The 14,303-nt window shown below is 51.1% G+C and overlaps 2 protein-coding genes across 6 annotated transcripts in view; one reads left to right on the forward strand and one right to left on the reverse strand.

Moving 5' to 3' along the window:
- Window positions 1-7,852, forward strand: part of noc2l (NOC2-like nucleolar associated transcriptional repressor) — a 29,059-nt gene extending 21,207 nt beyond the window's left edge. Inside the window, exons 16-19 of one of the 3 annotated variants that reach the window (XM_061219105.1) lie at window positions 449-562; window positions 1,461-1,596; window positions 6,463-6,573; window positions 7,555-7,852. In XM_061219105.1, coding sequence (XP_061075089.1) covers window positions 449-562; window positions 1,461-1,596; window positions 6,463-6,573; window positions 7,555-7,715 — 522 coding nt within the window. In that variant the 3' untranslated portion in view covers window positions 7,716-7,852. Of the gene's footprint in view, window positions 1-448; window positions 563-1,460; window positions 1,597-6,459; window positions 6,574-7,554 lie in introns of all 3 variants that reach the window. The other 2 variants (XM_061219104.1, XM_061219103.1) reach the window with 2 other exon arrangements.
- Window positions 7,853-10,905: 3,053 nt separating this feature from the next.
- The window catches only part of samd11 (sterile alpha motif domain containing 11), a 70,794-nt gene continuing 67,396 nt past the window's right edge, over window positions 10,906-14,303 (reverse strand). For 2 of the 3 annotated variants that reach the window (XM_061219825.1, XM_061219824.1), the window contains exons 12-13: window positions 13,607-13,717; window positions 10,906-12,553 (exon numbers count right to left, since the gene is read on the reverse strand). In XM_061219825.1, coding sequence (XP_061075809.1) covers window positions 12,314-12,553; window positions 13,607-13,717 — 351 coding nt within the window. In that variant the 3' untranslated portion in view covers window positions 10,906-12,313. The remainder of the gene's footprint in view (window positions 12,554-13,606; window positions 13,718-14,303) is intronic. The other variant, XM_061219826.1, reaches the window with a different exon arrangement.

The following is a 14,303-nucleotide window of genomic DNA, read 5'->3' on the forward strand; positions in this document are numbered from 1 at the left end:
CTCTATCTCTCTCTATCTATCGCTCTCAATCCCAGTCCCTTGCTCTCTCATATCATTTCTGTTTAAATCTCAACAGTTCGTTTAAATTAGCCCTGTGCCCTTTTTTCTTTCTAATTGCTATGTAGATTAATTTTTTTCCCCCCTTCGAGGTTAAAGAGGTTACTGAGAGTGCGATGTCTGAGGTTCTTTACTTTAGTAGAGAAACGGCATGTGGTCAGGGAAGAAGTGCAAAGGCTATGTTAAGGGCTCTTACTGGGTCTGTGGCTCAAGTGTGCTTCTGATATTTCCAAAAAATTACTTTCTGAATGTTTTCTCATTAGTAGTAACACTGTGGTCCACATTTAAATTCCATTTTCCTGGGTGAAATGGATCTTGCTGGTTTGAGTGCTGCCTGTTCTGTGCCCTGTTCTGTGCCCTGACCTGAGGCTGTACGCCCTGCTCCGTACAGGTGGCCTGGGAGAAGGAGACCGCTGCGGAGGGCACCCCTCTCACCAAGTACTACAGCCAGTGGAAGAAGCTCCGCGAGAAGGAGATTCAGCTGGAGATCTCCGGGAAGGAGCGGGTGAGTCCTGCCGAACGCCGGGGTCCAGGGAGTGCTGCGGGGGCAGAATCCCACTGCTCAGCCCAAAACTGTCCTCTGTGACTGGCTACGCTTCGCCATGTCCACACCATGTGACCCTTCATTGGACCACAAACGTTCCACATCGCCTTTATGCATCGCAACTGCTGTCATCATCAGAATGGCTAAACCAGTCACCATACCAAGACAATTAATTTGTCTGTTCTCTAGATAAATTCGGGGATAGTGATTGTTTATAGACCCCATGGGAGCGCTTTTCAACATGGCCGCCGTGTTGATGACGAGCAGCGAATGGCGGCGGGGTTGTGAGCGTGAGTACTATACGGTTTCACGTGCAGGGACTCGCTGGGTTTATTTTTAAAAGTGAGAACGGCAGTTAAGCGCGGCAGGACTGTTGTTGGGGGAGGTGCGTGTGCGCGGGGCCGTTTCTCAGCCCGGGGGCCCGATACCCCCCCCCCCCGTCCCCGTCCCCCTCCACCCCCCTCAGCCCCGGGGGGATCGGCGGCCTTTTAAGACGCTCTTCCCCTCCCGCCGCTCCACAAGAAAGGAAGCGGGCACTTGAAACGGAGCGGAAAACGTCGGGGGACAGGGCGAGCCGGGCACTCAGGACACCTCGCCTGTGCGCTGACGTTTGATGTGTTTGGTGAATGCACTTTTTAATGGCGCTGGGAAAGCATGGCGGAGCGCAAACCAAACCGACTCAAACGCTCAGACCCCCCAGGGGAAACGCCTGTGTTTGATAACCGTAGTATTCTGCTTAGTTTCACTGTTGGTAGAGTAGCTACGTGCTTTCCCCCCCCCCCCCCCGCACTTTACATTAATAAAAGAATGCGTTTGGGGCTGTGTTTGTGTCTTAAACCTGCTCTTTTTCTTTTTAAAGATGGAAGATTTGGACTTCCCCGAGATCAAACGCCGGAAGCTACAGGAGAGGAAAGCGAACGACAAGAAAGAGTTTAAGGATCTCTTTGAGTCTGACAGCGACTCTGGTGATGAAAGCTTGGGCCTCAAAGTCAAAGGTAAAAAAAAAAGAAAAAAAAGAAAATGGAGCCCTGTCATTTCCTGGTTCTCCCTTCCCGCCAGGTTCCAGAAGGAAGACGAGAGGTGCTGCTCCGCTCCTGGGCTTCACGGCTACGGAGGGCTTCTTCCATTTAGCCTGCGATATCTCTTACCAAGCCCAGACTCACCAACTGTCTTTTTTCAGTATTGAGTGTGCGTGCGTGCGTGTGTGCGCTCGTGACTTGTCCTTCCCTCGCTGTTGGCCCTCTCCCTCCCCGGTTTCGCATTCCTCACACGTGTTCTGTCCCCCGCCACACACACGCATCATGAAGAGCAGATCTAGCAGCTCAAACAGGGCGGCCGTTTACGGGCGGCCCTGACGAACGGAGGCTGCAGGTGTCTGATTGGACCGCGAAAAGGGCTCAGACAGGAAGTTCCTCCGCTGACGCGCTCGGAAGACCGAAATTTGACATACATTCGAGGCGTTTTACGATGGCTGTAGCCTGCCGGACCGGTTTTGACATTACTGAAAATATGTGACGTCTGACTTAAATGGCAGTAGTTTGTCTCTTTGTGGGAAGAGTAAGATAAACATGCCTTTGGGGTGAAGGTCACGCGCTGCGAGCATGCGTGTGACTGACACGCCTGCCAGGCGGTGGGAGTTGTATGCAGTGGGGAATATGGTGCTGGCAGATTTGTGTTACAGTTGAGCTACTGCATCCAGTGTAAAAAGGGACATATTAACGAGCAGCTCACAGCAGTCCCTCACAAAAAAATTAATAAATAAAACTGTCATTTTTAGAGCTGCCACTAGGAGGCTGTGTTCCTTTGTTAGTACGGCGGTCCTAATAGTACGAAGGTAAAAGACTATAGCTGCGGTAAAGGGATCTTCCAAAAAGTAAAACTTTGCTGCATCTTGATGGATCAGATGGTTTTAGAGCAGTAGTATATTTGTTTGCGTGAATTTTATTTTCAGTTGAGTAGGAGCTTGTTTCATATAGTATGAAGGTTTCGGAGCGTCTCTGAGCCTCTCTGTGGCGTCTGCTAGAAAACCGCCACGGCAGGTCCCGGCCTGTTCCGTCTTCGGTTGGAGAGTAATGTCTGATACGCACACAGAGCCACACGCACGTACGCACACACCACACACACTCACCGAGACGCGCACACACACTCACCGAGACACACACACACACTCACACACACACACACACCACACACACACTCACCGAGACACACACACACACTCACACACACACACGCAGACACACACTCTCACACACACACTCTCACGCGCACACACACACACACACACACACCACACACACTCACACCACACACACCACACACACACACACACACACACACACGGCTGCCGCTGACACTGGCCGGTGAGGTAGAGCGTTTGTGAACCCCCCCTCCCCGCTCTGTGGGAGCTGGTTTCCCCTCGCTGTCGTGTGAGAAGCGGGCCACAGAGACGCTGGACGGGGCCGTCCCCACCGCGCCTCCACCTCCGCTTGTGGGCGTCCGCTGGGAGCGCAGGTCAGGCAGAGGTCACGGGCGGCGGCTGACCCCCGCGGCCCGGCCCGGCGGCCCCGTGCGGGGCGAGGAGGGGCCGAGGGGGAGGGGAAGCGGGGGTCCTCAGTCTTTGGGTCTGCGTTTTGTGCGCATCTGGCATTGATTGTGTGAAGTCCCCGCGCCCGGCCGGCCGGCTGCCCCGGGGAAGCTGGGCCCAGCCCGCGCTCTCTCAGGAAGTGCTTTTCTCCACGCAGGCTTGGATCCCGGCGGGGGTTCCTAATTCGGAACAGTTGGCCGGGAAAGGCGCTGGCGGCCCCGCCGCCCCCCCCCCCTCCCCCTCCCGCTGCACGCCGTTTAATGGGCCCGCCCTCCCCCCTCCCCCCCCCCAAATCCGGAATGCTCCGAGACTTGGCGGGCTGCGGACGCGCGGCTGGTGGCAGACCGATCAAATAGTTGTCATAGATACAGCGGAGGGAAGGGAGAGCGGCAGGGCGGACGGGAATTAAAAAAGGAGAGGGAGAAAAGAGAGGGAGAAAAGAGAGGGAAGTGTTTGTTTTTTTTCTCTCCCTCCTCTTGCTTGGTAATTAGTCCTTTTTTTTTTTTCCTTTTTTTTTTTTTTTTTCTTTGCACATTCTGGTTCTTTCCTCTTTTTTTCCCGGTGATCTCATCACTGCAGGTTTTGAGGGCAGACGCTGGTTACCAACCGTCGCCCCAGCCCCGTCTGGATAGGAGCGAGGGGGGGTGGGGGGAAGCCAACCTCCGCTCGGAAACGTTCCAGCGAGCGCTCTGAAAACAATTAAAGGCTTTTCATGTGGCAGCTCCCGGGGAGGGAGGCTGCCTGTGAGGGCGGCAGCGCAATTAGAGATTCTGTGAGAGAGAGGGGGAGACACACAGACGCACACACAGGCGCGCACACACACCACACACACAGACACACAGGCGCACACACACAGACGCACACACACACCACACACGCACACACACAGACGCACACACAGGCGTGCACACACACCACACACACAGACACACAGGCGCACACACACAGACGCACACACACACCACACACGCACACACACAGACGCACACACAGGCGCGCACACACACCACACACACAGACACAGACGCACACACATACACTCCCACACAGGCGCACACACCACACACACACCCACCACACGCACACACACGCACACACACACAGACACACACACATACACACACAGACGCGCACACATACACACACACACACACACACACACACACACACTCCCACACAGGCGCACACACCACACACACACTCTCACACACAGTGAGCTGCCGTACTGCAGCTGTCTCTGACCGTTGCCTCTCTGCTCAGGCGGTGGGTCTGGGTGTTCTCCTGTTTACTGGGAGAGCTGTGCCCCTCCATTAGGGAGCGCCCCCCCTCCCCCCCCCCGGCTCTCAGCACTGCTCACCCCGCCGCCGGCCCCGTCGCCACGCCGTCTTAATAATTAAAGCGCCCGGCGTCGGCAAGGGAGCGCCTCCCGGGCAGCTTCTAATCAAATCCTCCTTCAAAGCGCCGGGATTTCACCGTCTTCCTGCTCGACTGGCCCGACCAGCCCGAGGAGGCCGTCCTCGTTTGGGGATTAACGCTCGTCAGCTCCCGGGCCTCACGCAAACACACAAATATCTGTGTGCGCGCGGCTGCACGCTTTACATATTTATGTAACGCGCTTTACTTGGCAATCTATTAAGGTTTGTTTCTTCGCGTATTTAAGCCCTGCTTTGGTCGCGTTTGTCATTCCAGACCCGAAGTTGCAAAATAGGAGCCATTTTGGTGTGCCTGTCTAAATAAGGTGCTTGAGTGGACCATGCGTTGGTGACACGGACGTGTCCTGGTTAGCGGATGTACTTTGAAGGTAAACGTTAGAGTTGTCTGTGTCTGACATCCTGCTCTTAAAGAGCGGCTTTTAAACGCCCCTGCTCTGTCATTTCCACCCATTTTCTCCCAGTTTCTATTCTTGCTTAAGGTGAAGCCCATTCTCAAATCAATCTGCAGTTAATCACACGCATAAATGTTATAATGGCTGTCCTCCCAAAAGGTTATGTTGTTGATGGCAAATGGTACTTTGTCTCATCTGTTGCAGTTTCTCTCTCACTCAGTGCTCTGACCTGCGGCATAAGCGTCTAAGGTCACAGACTTGTGATTACATTGTTCTTAACTGAACATTCTAATGCTGATATAATGATCACAACTGGGAACTGAAAGCAACTATAACAGAAGTTCTATTTACAGAAAAACCTACTCTTCACAGGGTTCATGGGTAAGTTGGGTTGTTCTAGTTGCCTGGATGAAACAAGGTAATAAATAAGTTAATTCATCAAGTGGCTGAGAATTGCTGAGATCTTTAAAACTCAGGGTATTTCTTGTGTAGTAACAGCGTAGCGTTCGAAACCGTTGCTGCGTTTGCAGCATTGTGTTTATAAATGGCAGCTCTTCTAGGCAGCAGTGTTGAGAGACTATTAATGCAGTGGGGGAAATATAGCCCAATTAACAGCCTCGCGTGACCTCCCGCTGGTCCAGGGTGTCCCGAGATCAGAGCCACTGCAAAACCGCCGCGCTCCCTATCGCACCGTTACCTTCTGAAATCTTCCCTCAGCGTTTCTGCAGTGTGCAAGTGTGAGTTAGAGTGACGTGTCTCCGCTCTCCCAGCTGGGAGAGGGGGATGAAAGCCTGAGGGGGCCGGGCCTCACCGTTTTGGGGCCCCGCGGCACCCTGGAGATCAAAGTGGCCCCTGTGGAGCCGTCCCGTCAGCGGCCAGGGGAAGGCTGGGGCTCTTTCTTTACATATAGTTTTCATTTTGTTCTTGCTCCCGTTGCCCTGACTGCCATTTTATGATATTCTCAGGCACACCTCATTTCAGAGCTGCTCGCTGAGCGTAGCGTCAGTGTGTGGCCTGCCGCACCCCGGCCTGGTAACCAGGGTGCATTGTGGGACGAGTCTGTCTCTGAAAGGCCGTCACGCCCGCCGGCAGCCGCGTGGGGCGGGGAACCGCTAAACAAACCGACCGGTTAGCGGTAGCAGTGAGGCGTCCTGTGTTTAGTTCACATTCCAGTACCCATAATCTATGTTGCACAGCGAAGGATACTGTAGATAGATATTGTAGATGGATGAATACTATAGATACTGTGGATAGATACTCAATAGGCAGGTAGATGGATAGATACTGTAGATAGATATGTTCTGTACTGAGAGATATGTTGAAGGAGCGACCAATGGAGAGCTTAGCTCGCTCTTATAATGGAGCCCTGCAGCATAAATACAAATAGAAAACGATAAATTGAAATGTCAGTGAAGTAGCTGGTTAACCTTCGGCTCTTATGCACAGCAGGCAAACGCAAAGGAGCCTCGGACGACGAGGACCTGGACGATCTGTCCGACACGAGCAACGAGGAGGAGGATGATGATGAAGAGGGAGAGTATGAAGTGGAGGGATCTTCAGGTTAGTAAAGGGAACAAAAATATTTTTTTGGGATGTGCGGGAGATTTTGGGGGGTACCTCACGTTTCCGAAAGGGGTTCAGGAAATCACAACTCGTTTGCTTTAGGCCCTTGCACAAGAACTTACATTGTTTTTTAGGCAAACAAATATTCAAAGTTCAATAAAATGAAGAAGAATTCAATTCAACAGGATTCTTAAAGAAATTTAAGTGGCTCTCCATAGAATGAGCTTCCCTTACTTTGAGATGACTCATTAATCTGGGAATATGAACACTTTAACACACAACTGCAGCTTCAACATTTTTAAGTCCGTGCTGTTGAAACTACACTTCCCAAGAGCAGGTTGTGCTCTGTGTGTAGTGTTGACCAACTGAGACCTGTCCCCTGACCTGGCTTAATCGCAGTGGACCCATTAGCCATGATCCATCGCAGGTCCATGTGCATGGCATATAGGAATACTGAGTGATTAAACATTATTAATAGATGTTATGACAATATGCGACTATGCCGTGCTTGTTAAGTGTTACTTGTCTGACATTTGAACTAATTGACCACTTGTGGGACAAAAAGTCCAAGCTAACTAACGTGGGGGAAAAAAAGGTGCCATTTTATATTGGAACAGAACCACAGTATAGGTCCACTACCGAACGAAAACCCCTCCGGCTGTCGGTAAGCCGATGGTGTGATTTAGTCAGCACTCAGACAGCAGTTTCTGTGCATTTGACTGGCCCCTGCGTCCACCTGTGGAAGGGAAGGTCACGACAAACACTGCCCTCAGAATTCCCATTAAGATCTTAGCATGGAAGAGGAGGGTTCCCCGGCCTCCTTGTGTATTCCGCTCTCGCACGGACACGCTTCCCAATTCTCCGCTCACTCTAAAATGGATGTATCCGGAGGCTTCCGCGCTGAATGCTAAAGGCGCTCCGCTCTCCTGGACTCAGACGCACATAAACCATAAAACATTACTGTGCTCCGTTTCACAGGCGGTGAGGAGGATGATGATGATGATGGTGATGATGAGGAGGACAAGAGGAGGAGTAAGAAGGTCAGGGCGCCCGCACAGCTGTCGCAGACGGACCTGAAGGAGCTGGCCGACGGAGACGAGGACCTAGTGGAGGATCTGGAGCTGTCAGACGAGGACTGAACCCCCCCCCCCCCCCCGAGACCCGGGCACCCATCCTCCCCAAATTTCAACTGCAACCCTTTTATTCCAGGATTTACCATCCTTCACTCTGTCAAACTCTCACTTTGCTTGCCCCCCCCCCCCCTCCATTTACTGAATAGAATAACATGTATATAAAATAAACCAGTTTTACAAAAAAACATTTCCTGCTTCTTTGGACAGTGTCTTTTTGTGAGGTGTGGTCTATGAATATTTCTGATGTGCTGCCTTACAGCATGCCTATGCTTTCTATGTCATCCATATATGCACTTTTTTTCCTTTTTTTTACGTTTACGATTTAGTCGAAGCGAAGGCATTTGGAAGGAATATGGAAATGACTTGCTCCTGGAATGTTAGTTTGTATCCAGGATATATACAGTATGTAATGTATTCAGTCACATGTATGTTTGTCGTCTTCTCCACTCAATACAACCCTATTATTTCATAATTGGCGTGTTTGTGTGCGTGTGTGTGTGTGTGTGTGTGTGTGTGTGTGTCTCTCTGTGTGTCTCTGTGTGTGTGTGTGTGTGTGTGTGTGTGTGTGTGTGTGTCTCTCTGTGTGTCTCTGTGTGTGTGTGTGTGTCTCTGTGTGTGTGTGTGTGTGTGTGTGTGTGTGTGTGTGCGCGTGCGCGCGTATGTGTGTCAGTGGGTACATTTCTGTGCCCGTTCCAGTGCGTGCACGTCTGTTTGTGTGTGTGTGTGCGTACATATGTGTTTGTGTCGGTCTGTGTGTACGTGCTGGTCTGTGTCGGTCTGTGCGTACGTGCGGGTCTGTGTTTGTGTCGGTCTGTGTGTACGTGCGAGTCTGTGTTTGTGTCGTTCTGTGCGTACATGCGAGTCTGTGTTTGTGTCGGTCTGTGTGTACGTGCGAGTCTGTGTTTGTGTCGTTCTGTGCGTACGTGCGGGTCTGTGTTTGTGTCGGTCTGTGCGTACGTGCAGGTCTGTGTTTGTGTCGTTCTGTGCGTACATGTGGGTTTGTGTTTGTGTCGGTCTGCGTGTACGTGCGGGTCTGTGTTTGTGTCAGTCTGTGCGTACGTGCGGGTCTGTGTTTGTGTCGGTCTGCGTGTACGTGCAGGTCTGTGTTTGTGTCGGTCTGCGTGTACGTGCAGGTCTGTGTTTGTGTCGGTCTGCGTGTACGTGCGGGTCTGTGTTTGTGTCAGTCTGTGCGTACGTGCAGGTCTGTGTTTGTGTCGGTCTGCGTGTACGTGCAGGTCTGTGTTTGTGTCGGTCTGTGCGTACGTGCGGGTCTGTGTTTGTGTCGGTCTGTGCGTACGTGCGGGTCTGTGTTTGTGTCGGTCTGCGTACGTGCAGGTCTGTGTTTGTGTCGGTCTGCGTGTACGTGCGTACTCGGTTGTGTTGGGATTCTGTGCCTGCCTGTGGGTAGTGTTCGTGCCAGCTGTGTTTGCCTGCATGCATTAGTGAGGATGAGGTCTGGACCAGCATCGCTGCTAGCCTGGAGCAATGCTGCAGCGGACTCACACGCACACGCTTGCACATGCACGTGCACACACACACATGTACACACACTTGGGCACACACACGGTCTCACGGTCACACATATTCCAGAATTCACACACACAGGCACACATGCACACACACAAACTCTTCTTCAAACCCACGCACACACACGCGCTCTATCACATGGACACGCGCATACACACAAGCACACACACAGGCACACACACACACGCAGAACTGGGTGGAGCTCTGGCCCTGGGTGAGCATGTGACCCTCGCGCCTCCCCGCCCAGGTGGCGTAGGGAGAACACAGGCCGCGCTGTTACTCCGCCAGCGTCTCCCCCGGCAACCTCTGCGTCCCGCCTCCCCCTTCCCCTCCCTCCATCCCTCCTCCCCCCTCTTCCCCTCTCTCCGTCCCTCTCCCCCCCCCTCCCCTCTCTCCCTCCTTTCATCCCTCGCTCATTGACAGTCTGTGAATAATGCAGGGCTGGAGGGCCGTAGGGCTTCCTGAATGATAATCGGGTGGAGTGTGCTTCAGAGCGTGAGCTTCAGAGGTCAGCATTAGCCCGCTGTGCCGTGCGAGACCCCTCTCTCCCGCCCCGTTTCCACCCTCCGAGCCCTGCCAGAACCCCGGCCGGTCCGGGGGAACGAGGCTCGCTAACATTTCCACCGTGGCTCCGCCCGCTGCAGTGTGCTGCCTCATGTTTGGATTTCTGGATGAAATGTCTGAGCTTTAAGGTTCTCAGTCAGTCGTTCTGTGAGTGCTGTGTTAACGTGCTGTTTACCGTGAATTTGCTGTTGCTTTTTAATCCGCTTAAAAGGAAACGTAAACAAAATTTGAAAGCGTGGAATGGAAAACATACAAAATGGGTTGTGTCATACCTGTGCCAGTAAGCCTGGTCCCATACTGTAACATATGGCATTACCACCCCATTGTGATTTCACACCAGCCATACTCCTTGTAGCAATCTATTGCGTGAATTCCTGGCTTGTTGCTAAGGTAATTGCAAACCAACTCAGATAATATTTTAAAAAATACAAAAAAACATTATTATGTGAAAGATGGTTGATAGTCGCATAACGTGCGATTAAAACTCTGGTTCTTAACAGAAATTTGTGTGTTTTGGTGAAGAGAAACCTGTCCTTGTCTGTGATGATGTTTGTGTGCATATAACACGTTGACTTGCTGTGTTTAGAAGGACTCCACTGCGGTTAGATAAGAGAGCAGATAGCTGTGTTTGTCAAGGAAGGTGGTGTGGTTTGGGTTAACGTTAGTAACGAGATGTGTGCAGCCTGTGTGGAGGGGAAAGAGGTGTGTGTGTGTGTGTGTGTGTGTGTGTGTGTGTGTGTGTGTGTGAGAGAGAGAGAGAGAGAGAGAGTGGCTGTGTGCATGCGTTTATGTGCTTGCAGGCTGGCTTCTGATAGATCCCTGGGACCATATCATGCAGAACACCTGGCGCTGGCTGTTTTAAGATGGCAGCTGTCCCATATGGCTGGATGGAGACGAGTGAGTAAAACATTCACCCTGCCCCTCCCCGATGTGGATTAACCCCCCCTCCCCAACTCTGACCACCTTCTCATATCAACACCAGCATCTCACATAAATCTTGACCTGTCAGCGGTAGAGAGGGGCAAAGACACCCTGTTAAGCCCTCACTGAGGGCATTTACGTTCCTGTTCTACTGTTAATGAGCAGAAAGCAACATAATGAAACATTGACGGGAAAATCTACAGACCATTTTAATTTTCTTTGTTTACATGTTTTTTGTTTTTTTTTGTTAAAAAAGCCATAACGGATTCTAAGATTTGCATAAAGAGCTCTGTGTCTTTCAATTCCCTGTAACAGAGGAAAAAAAAACAATATAAAGGTTGATCTTTGGCATCCATTTAAAGGATGAATAATTATGTATCATGTCAACCTAACTATAACAAAAGAGCTATAAATATTTTCAGGGTTTTCATATTTATTTGCTATTAAGCAGCATTTGAAGGTGGGGCTTTAATGTTTAATGTTACAATAGAATGCGTATCAAACAGGAAATGTTGGAGAGAAAAAACTAAAAGTACCACCAACATTAGCAAGTCATATTCTGTTCAGTAAGAGGTGGGGGGGGGGGGGTGCGTGCAACTACACTCAACGAAAAGTACCACTTATGTAACCTTCAGGATATTTTTCAGTTCGTAATGAGTTTCTGTACAAGTAGGCTTCGTTTGCTCTCCCACAGTCGTGATCGTCCAGACGTCGGGATCGACGGAGCCGTTATCCGCGAACGTGAGCCATGTCCTGCCGCCAGGCACTTCCTGTGTCCCAAATGTAGGCCAAAGAAAAGGTTAAAGGTCAGATAGTGGGAGGCTGTCGAGCACAAGGGCCGCTCAGTCTGCCGGCCCCGGCCTCGGCCCGTCCCTCCTGGGCCCGGTCCAGCCCGCGTGGAAGTGTGTGCCACTGCGCTCGCATCCTGTTATCTTTGGTATCGATCCGGAGAATGCATAGTTGCGGCGGGTTCCTTCCTCCTCCGACTCGTTCCGGTCCAATTCTGGGAGCTTTTTTTTTTTTTAATTTCATCTTTTTTCAAATAAGGGATTTAAATTTCCTCAAAACAAAAAATGGTTCGCTCTGTGCACAGTGCAGGCAGTAGCGCAGTTCATCCCGGGAAAGAGACGCTTCCTGTATTGTCTGTCTGACGCTGAAGAATGTTGTATCTGGTTTTTTTTTTTTTTTTTTTTTTTCTTCTCTTTTCTTTTCTTTTTGGCAGGCTGTTAAAGGCCAGCTGTATGCTCGTGCTGTCTCTCTCTGATGCTTCCTGTCTCTCCCCCCAGAACCCCCTGTTCCGCCTCCCCCGTTTTCACACATTTTTGGATAATGCTTCTCTGCAGCCACTGAGCAATTCAAGGGCGACGGGACTGTATTCAATTGATTGTCTTTAACTATGTTTATGTACTGTTTTTTGTCCAAAGAGCCTATGTCTGAAGGCCTCAAGGACAGTTCTTAGTTAAGCTGAAGGTTATTTCAAGAGATGGAGGCCGTTTTCTTCATTTCCTCCCTCTCTCTCTTGCAGAAGCGGAAAGCTGTCCCTGGGATGTTTTTTTTCTTTTTTTTTGTTTTGTTCTTTTTCTGTTCTGGTCCTAAGACGGCGGCTTGCTGTTGTTGCAGACCCCCACCGAGGACGCGCTTCCGTTCTCCTGCTTGGGGGAGGCGCGACAGGGAGGAGGCGCGCCATACGGGGAGGGGGCCCCGCCGGGGGAGGGGGCGCGGGGCTCTGCCGGCGGGGCGTCTCGCTCCGGGGGCCGCAGAGCAGATGGCGGCAGCGGGAAGGCCAGCGGGAAGCTGGTCATGTAGAGCACTCTGCCGACGCGCCGCGCCACCTGAGGAGAGCAGCCACACGCCCACGTTACGGCCGGACCCACAATGCACCGCTGCTCGCAGAAATGGGACACATCCTCAAGGACAGCAGCGCTCCCTGATCAGCACTTGACCTTTAACTGCACACTCAGTGACCACTTTATTAGGTAGGCACGTACACCAGCTTTGACCAGTACACCGGCCAAGCAAAACAAGCATTTATTCATAAGATTTGGTATAAAAAAACACATTTTACATTACATGGTCAGATTTAAGGTCAATTGCTGATACTGAACTGTGCCCTTAAATTCAAAGGTTCTTTTTAAGCACATTCTAGGCTTTCTCCAAGCTATCAACATTCTCTTCCCAACATTCTCACCCCATCCCCCACGCCACCCATTTCATTTTTTTCTCCCGAATTTGGAATTGGAAATTTTGCTATTGAGTCATCGCTGAGCTCTTCAACAGACACCCTACAGTCTATGCTGTGGCACTACAGCAGATTTGCAGCCAAACTGGGGGAGAGGCATGTCTTTGTTAACCCTGCTGAAAAAAAAAACAGCTCAAGCTAGGTTTTGAAACGGCTAGTATACCACCTGTATACTGTGGGTCTGTGGGTGCCTGGTGCATTTTTGGGTCTACCTAATGCTGCAGTCATCGGAAGAACCCTGGCCAATTCAGACCTTCTGTCAAGAGGAAGTTGTGTTCTGACCGTTTCTTCAGTGGATATTCTGAACAGTATTTCTGTAACTATTCTTTGAATACTACAGTTTGCGACTTCTTGATTTTTGAGTTGGCCAATCATTTGGCAGTGAAAACAAACTTATAAAGGGGAATATGCAACAGTTTGCTCATGAGAGGCACGTTTCTGCTTCTGATGAGTTGCCATTCTATTCTACCCATCCTTGCTGTATTTCAGTCCTCCTCTTTAAGGGCCCAACAGACCGTGTTGGCATGGAGACCCTTTGGGAAGTGTAATCACAGGTCTATGAACTATAGATGTAAAATGCCTGCCTCGTACGGAGGCCTTGAGACCGGGCCTTGAGCCGGTAGTGGAGGAAGCCGTCCAGGCCTACCTGGGAGCGGATCTTGAGGGCCGGCCCCAGTTTGAGGCCCATGTTGTTGAGGAGATGGTCCTCGGTGAGCAGGGGTAGGGTCTCGCCATCGATGGCCTGCTCTCGGAACACCTAGGCGGGGAAGACCAGCACACTCCTCAGTGAGGGGGGTTGGGCGATAAACTGAAGTCTACCCTACTGTAAAATCCAGCTACGATCCAGCTTGAACCAGCTACCGGCTGTTTCAAAACATAGCTTGAAGCTGGTCAAACCATGTTGAGCGTGGAGCTGGTCTGAACTGGGCAACCAGCTACCAGCTAAAACCTAGCTTGAGCTGTTTTTCCTATCCTCCCCTAGTTAGCGTCCTCCTGCTAGAACAGACTTTGGGTGACTTGGCTGCGCTTGGATGGTAACAGCCTGGGATGGAGAGGAATGGACGCCATGGTGTCCGTCTGTACGGGCGAATGGGTTTTTGCTTTGTTTGCCAAATTGTAGCTTTAGCAAAAGTAGCGCTCTCGGCTCTGCTGTGCATGTTCGGGATTCACGCTTATTCCGAAAACTCAGCTTTTGTTTGGAAGCGCTTTAACGTATGGTTCGGTGGGTGGCTTGTCTTGCCAAAGCACCAGGTTGTCAGTGTGACGACGTGCCTCGAGGTTGCTGAAGGTTGGAGGGTTTCAGTTGGCAGAGTTGTCTCCGTCTCAACGAGCAAAAAGGACTC

This window comes from Conger conger, chromosome 14, assembly GCF_963514075.1.
Source record: "Conger conger chromosome 14, fConCon1.1, whole genome shotgun sequence".
In the NCBI taxonomy this organism is placed as follows: Eukaryota; Metazoa; Chordata; class Actinopteri; order Anguilliformes; family Congridae; genus Conger; species Conger conger.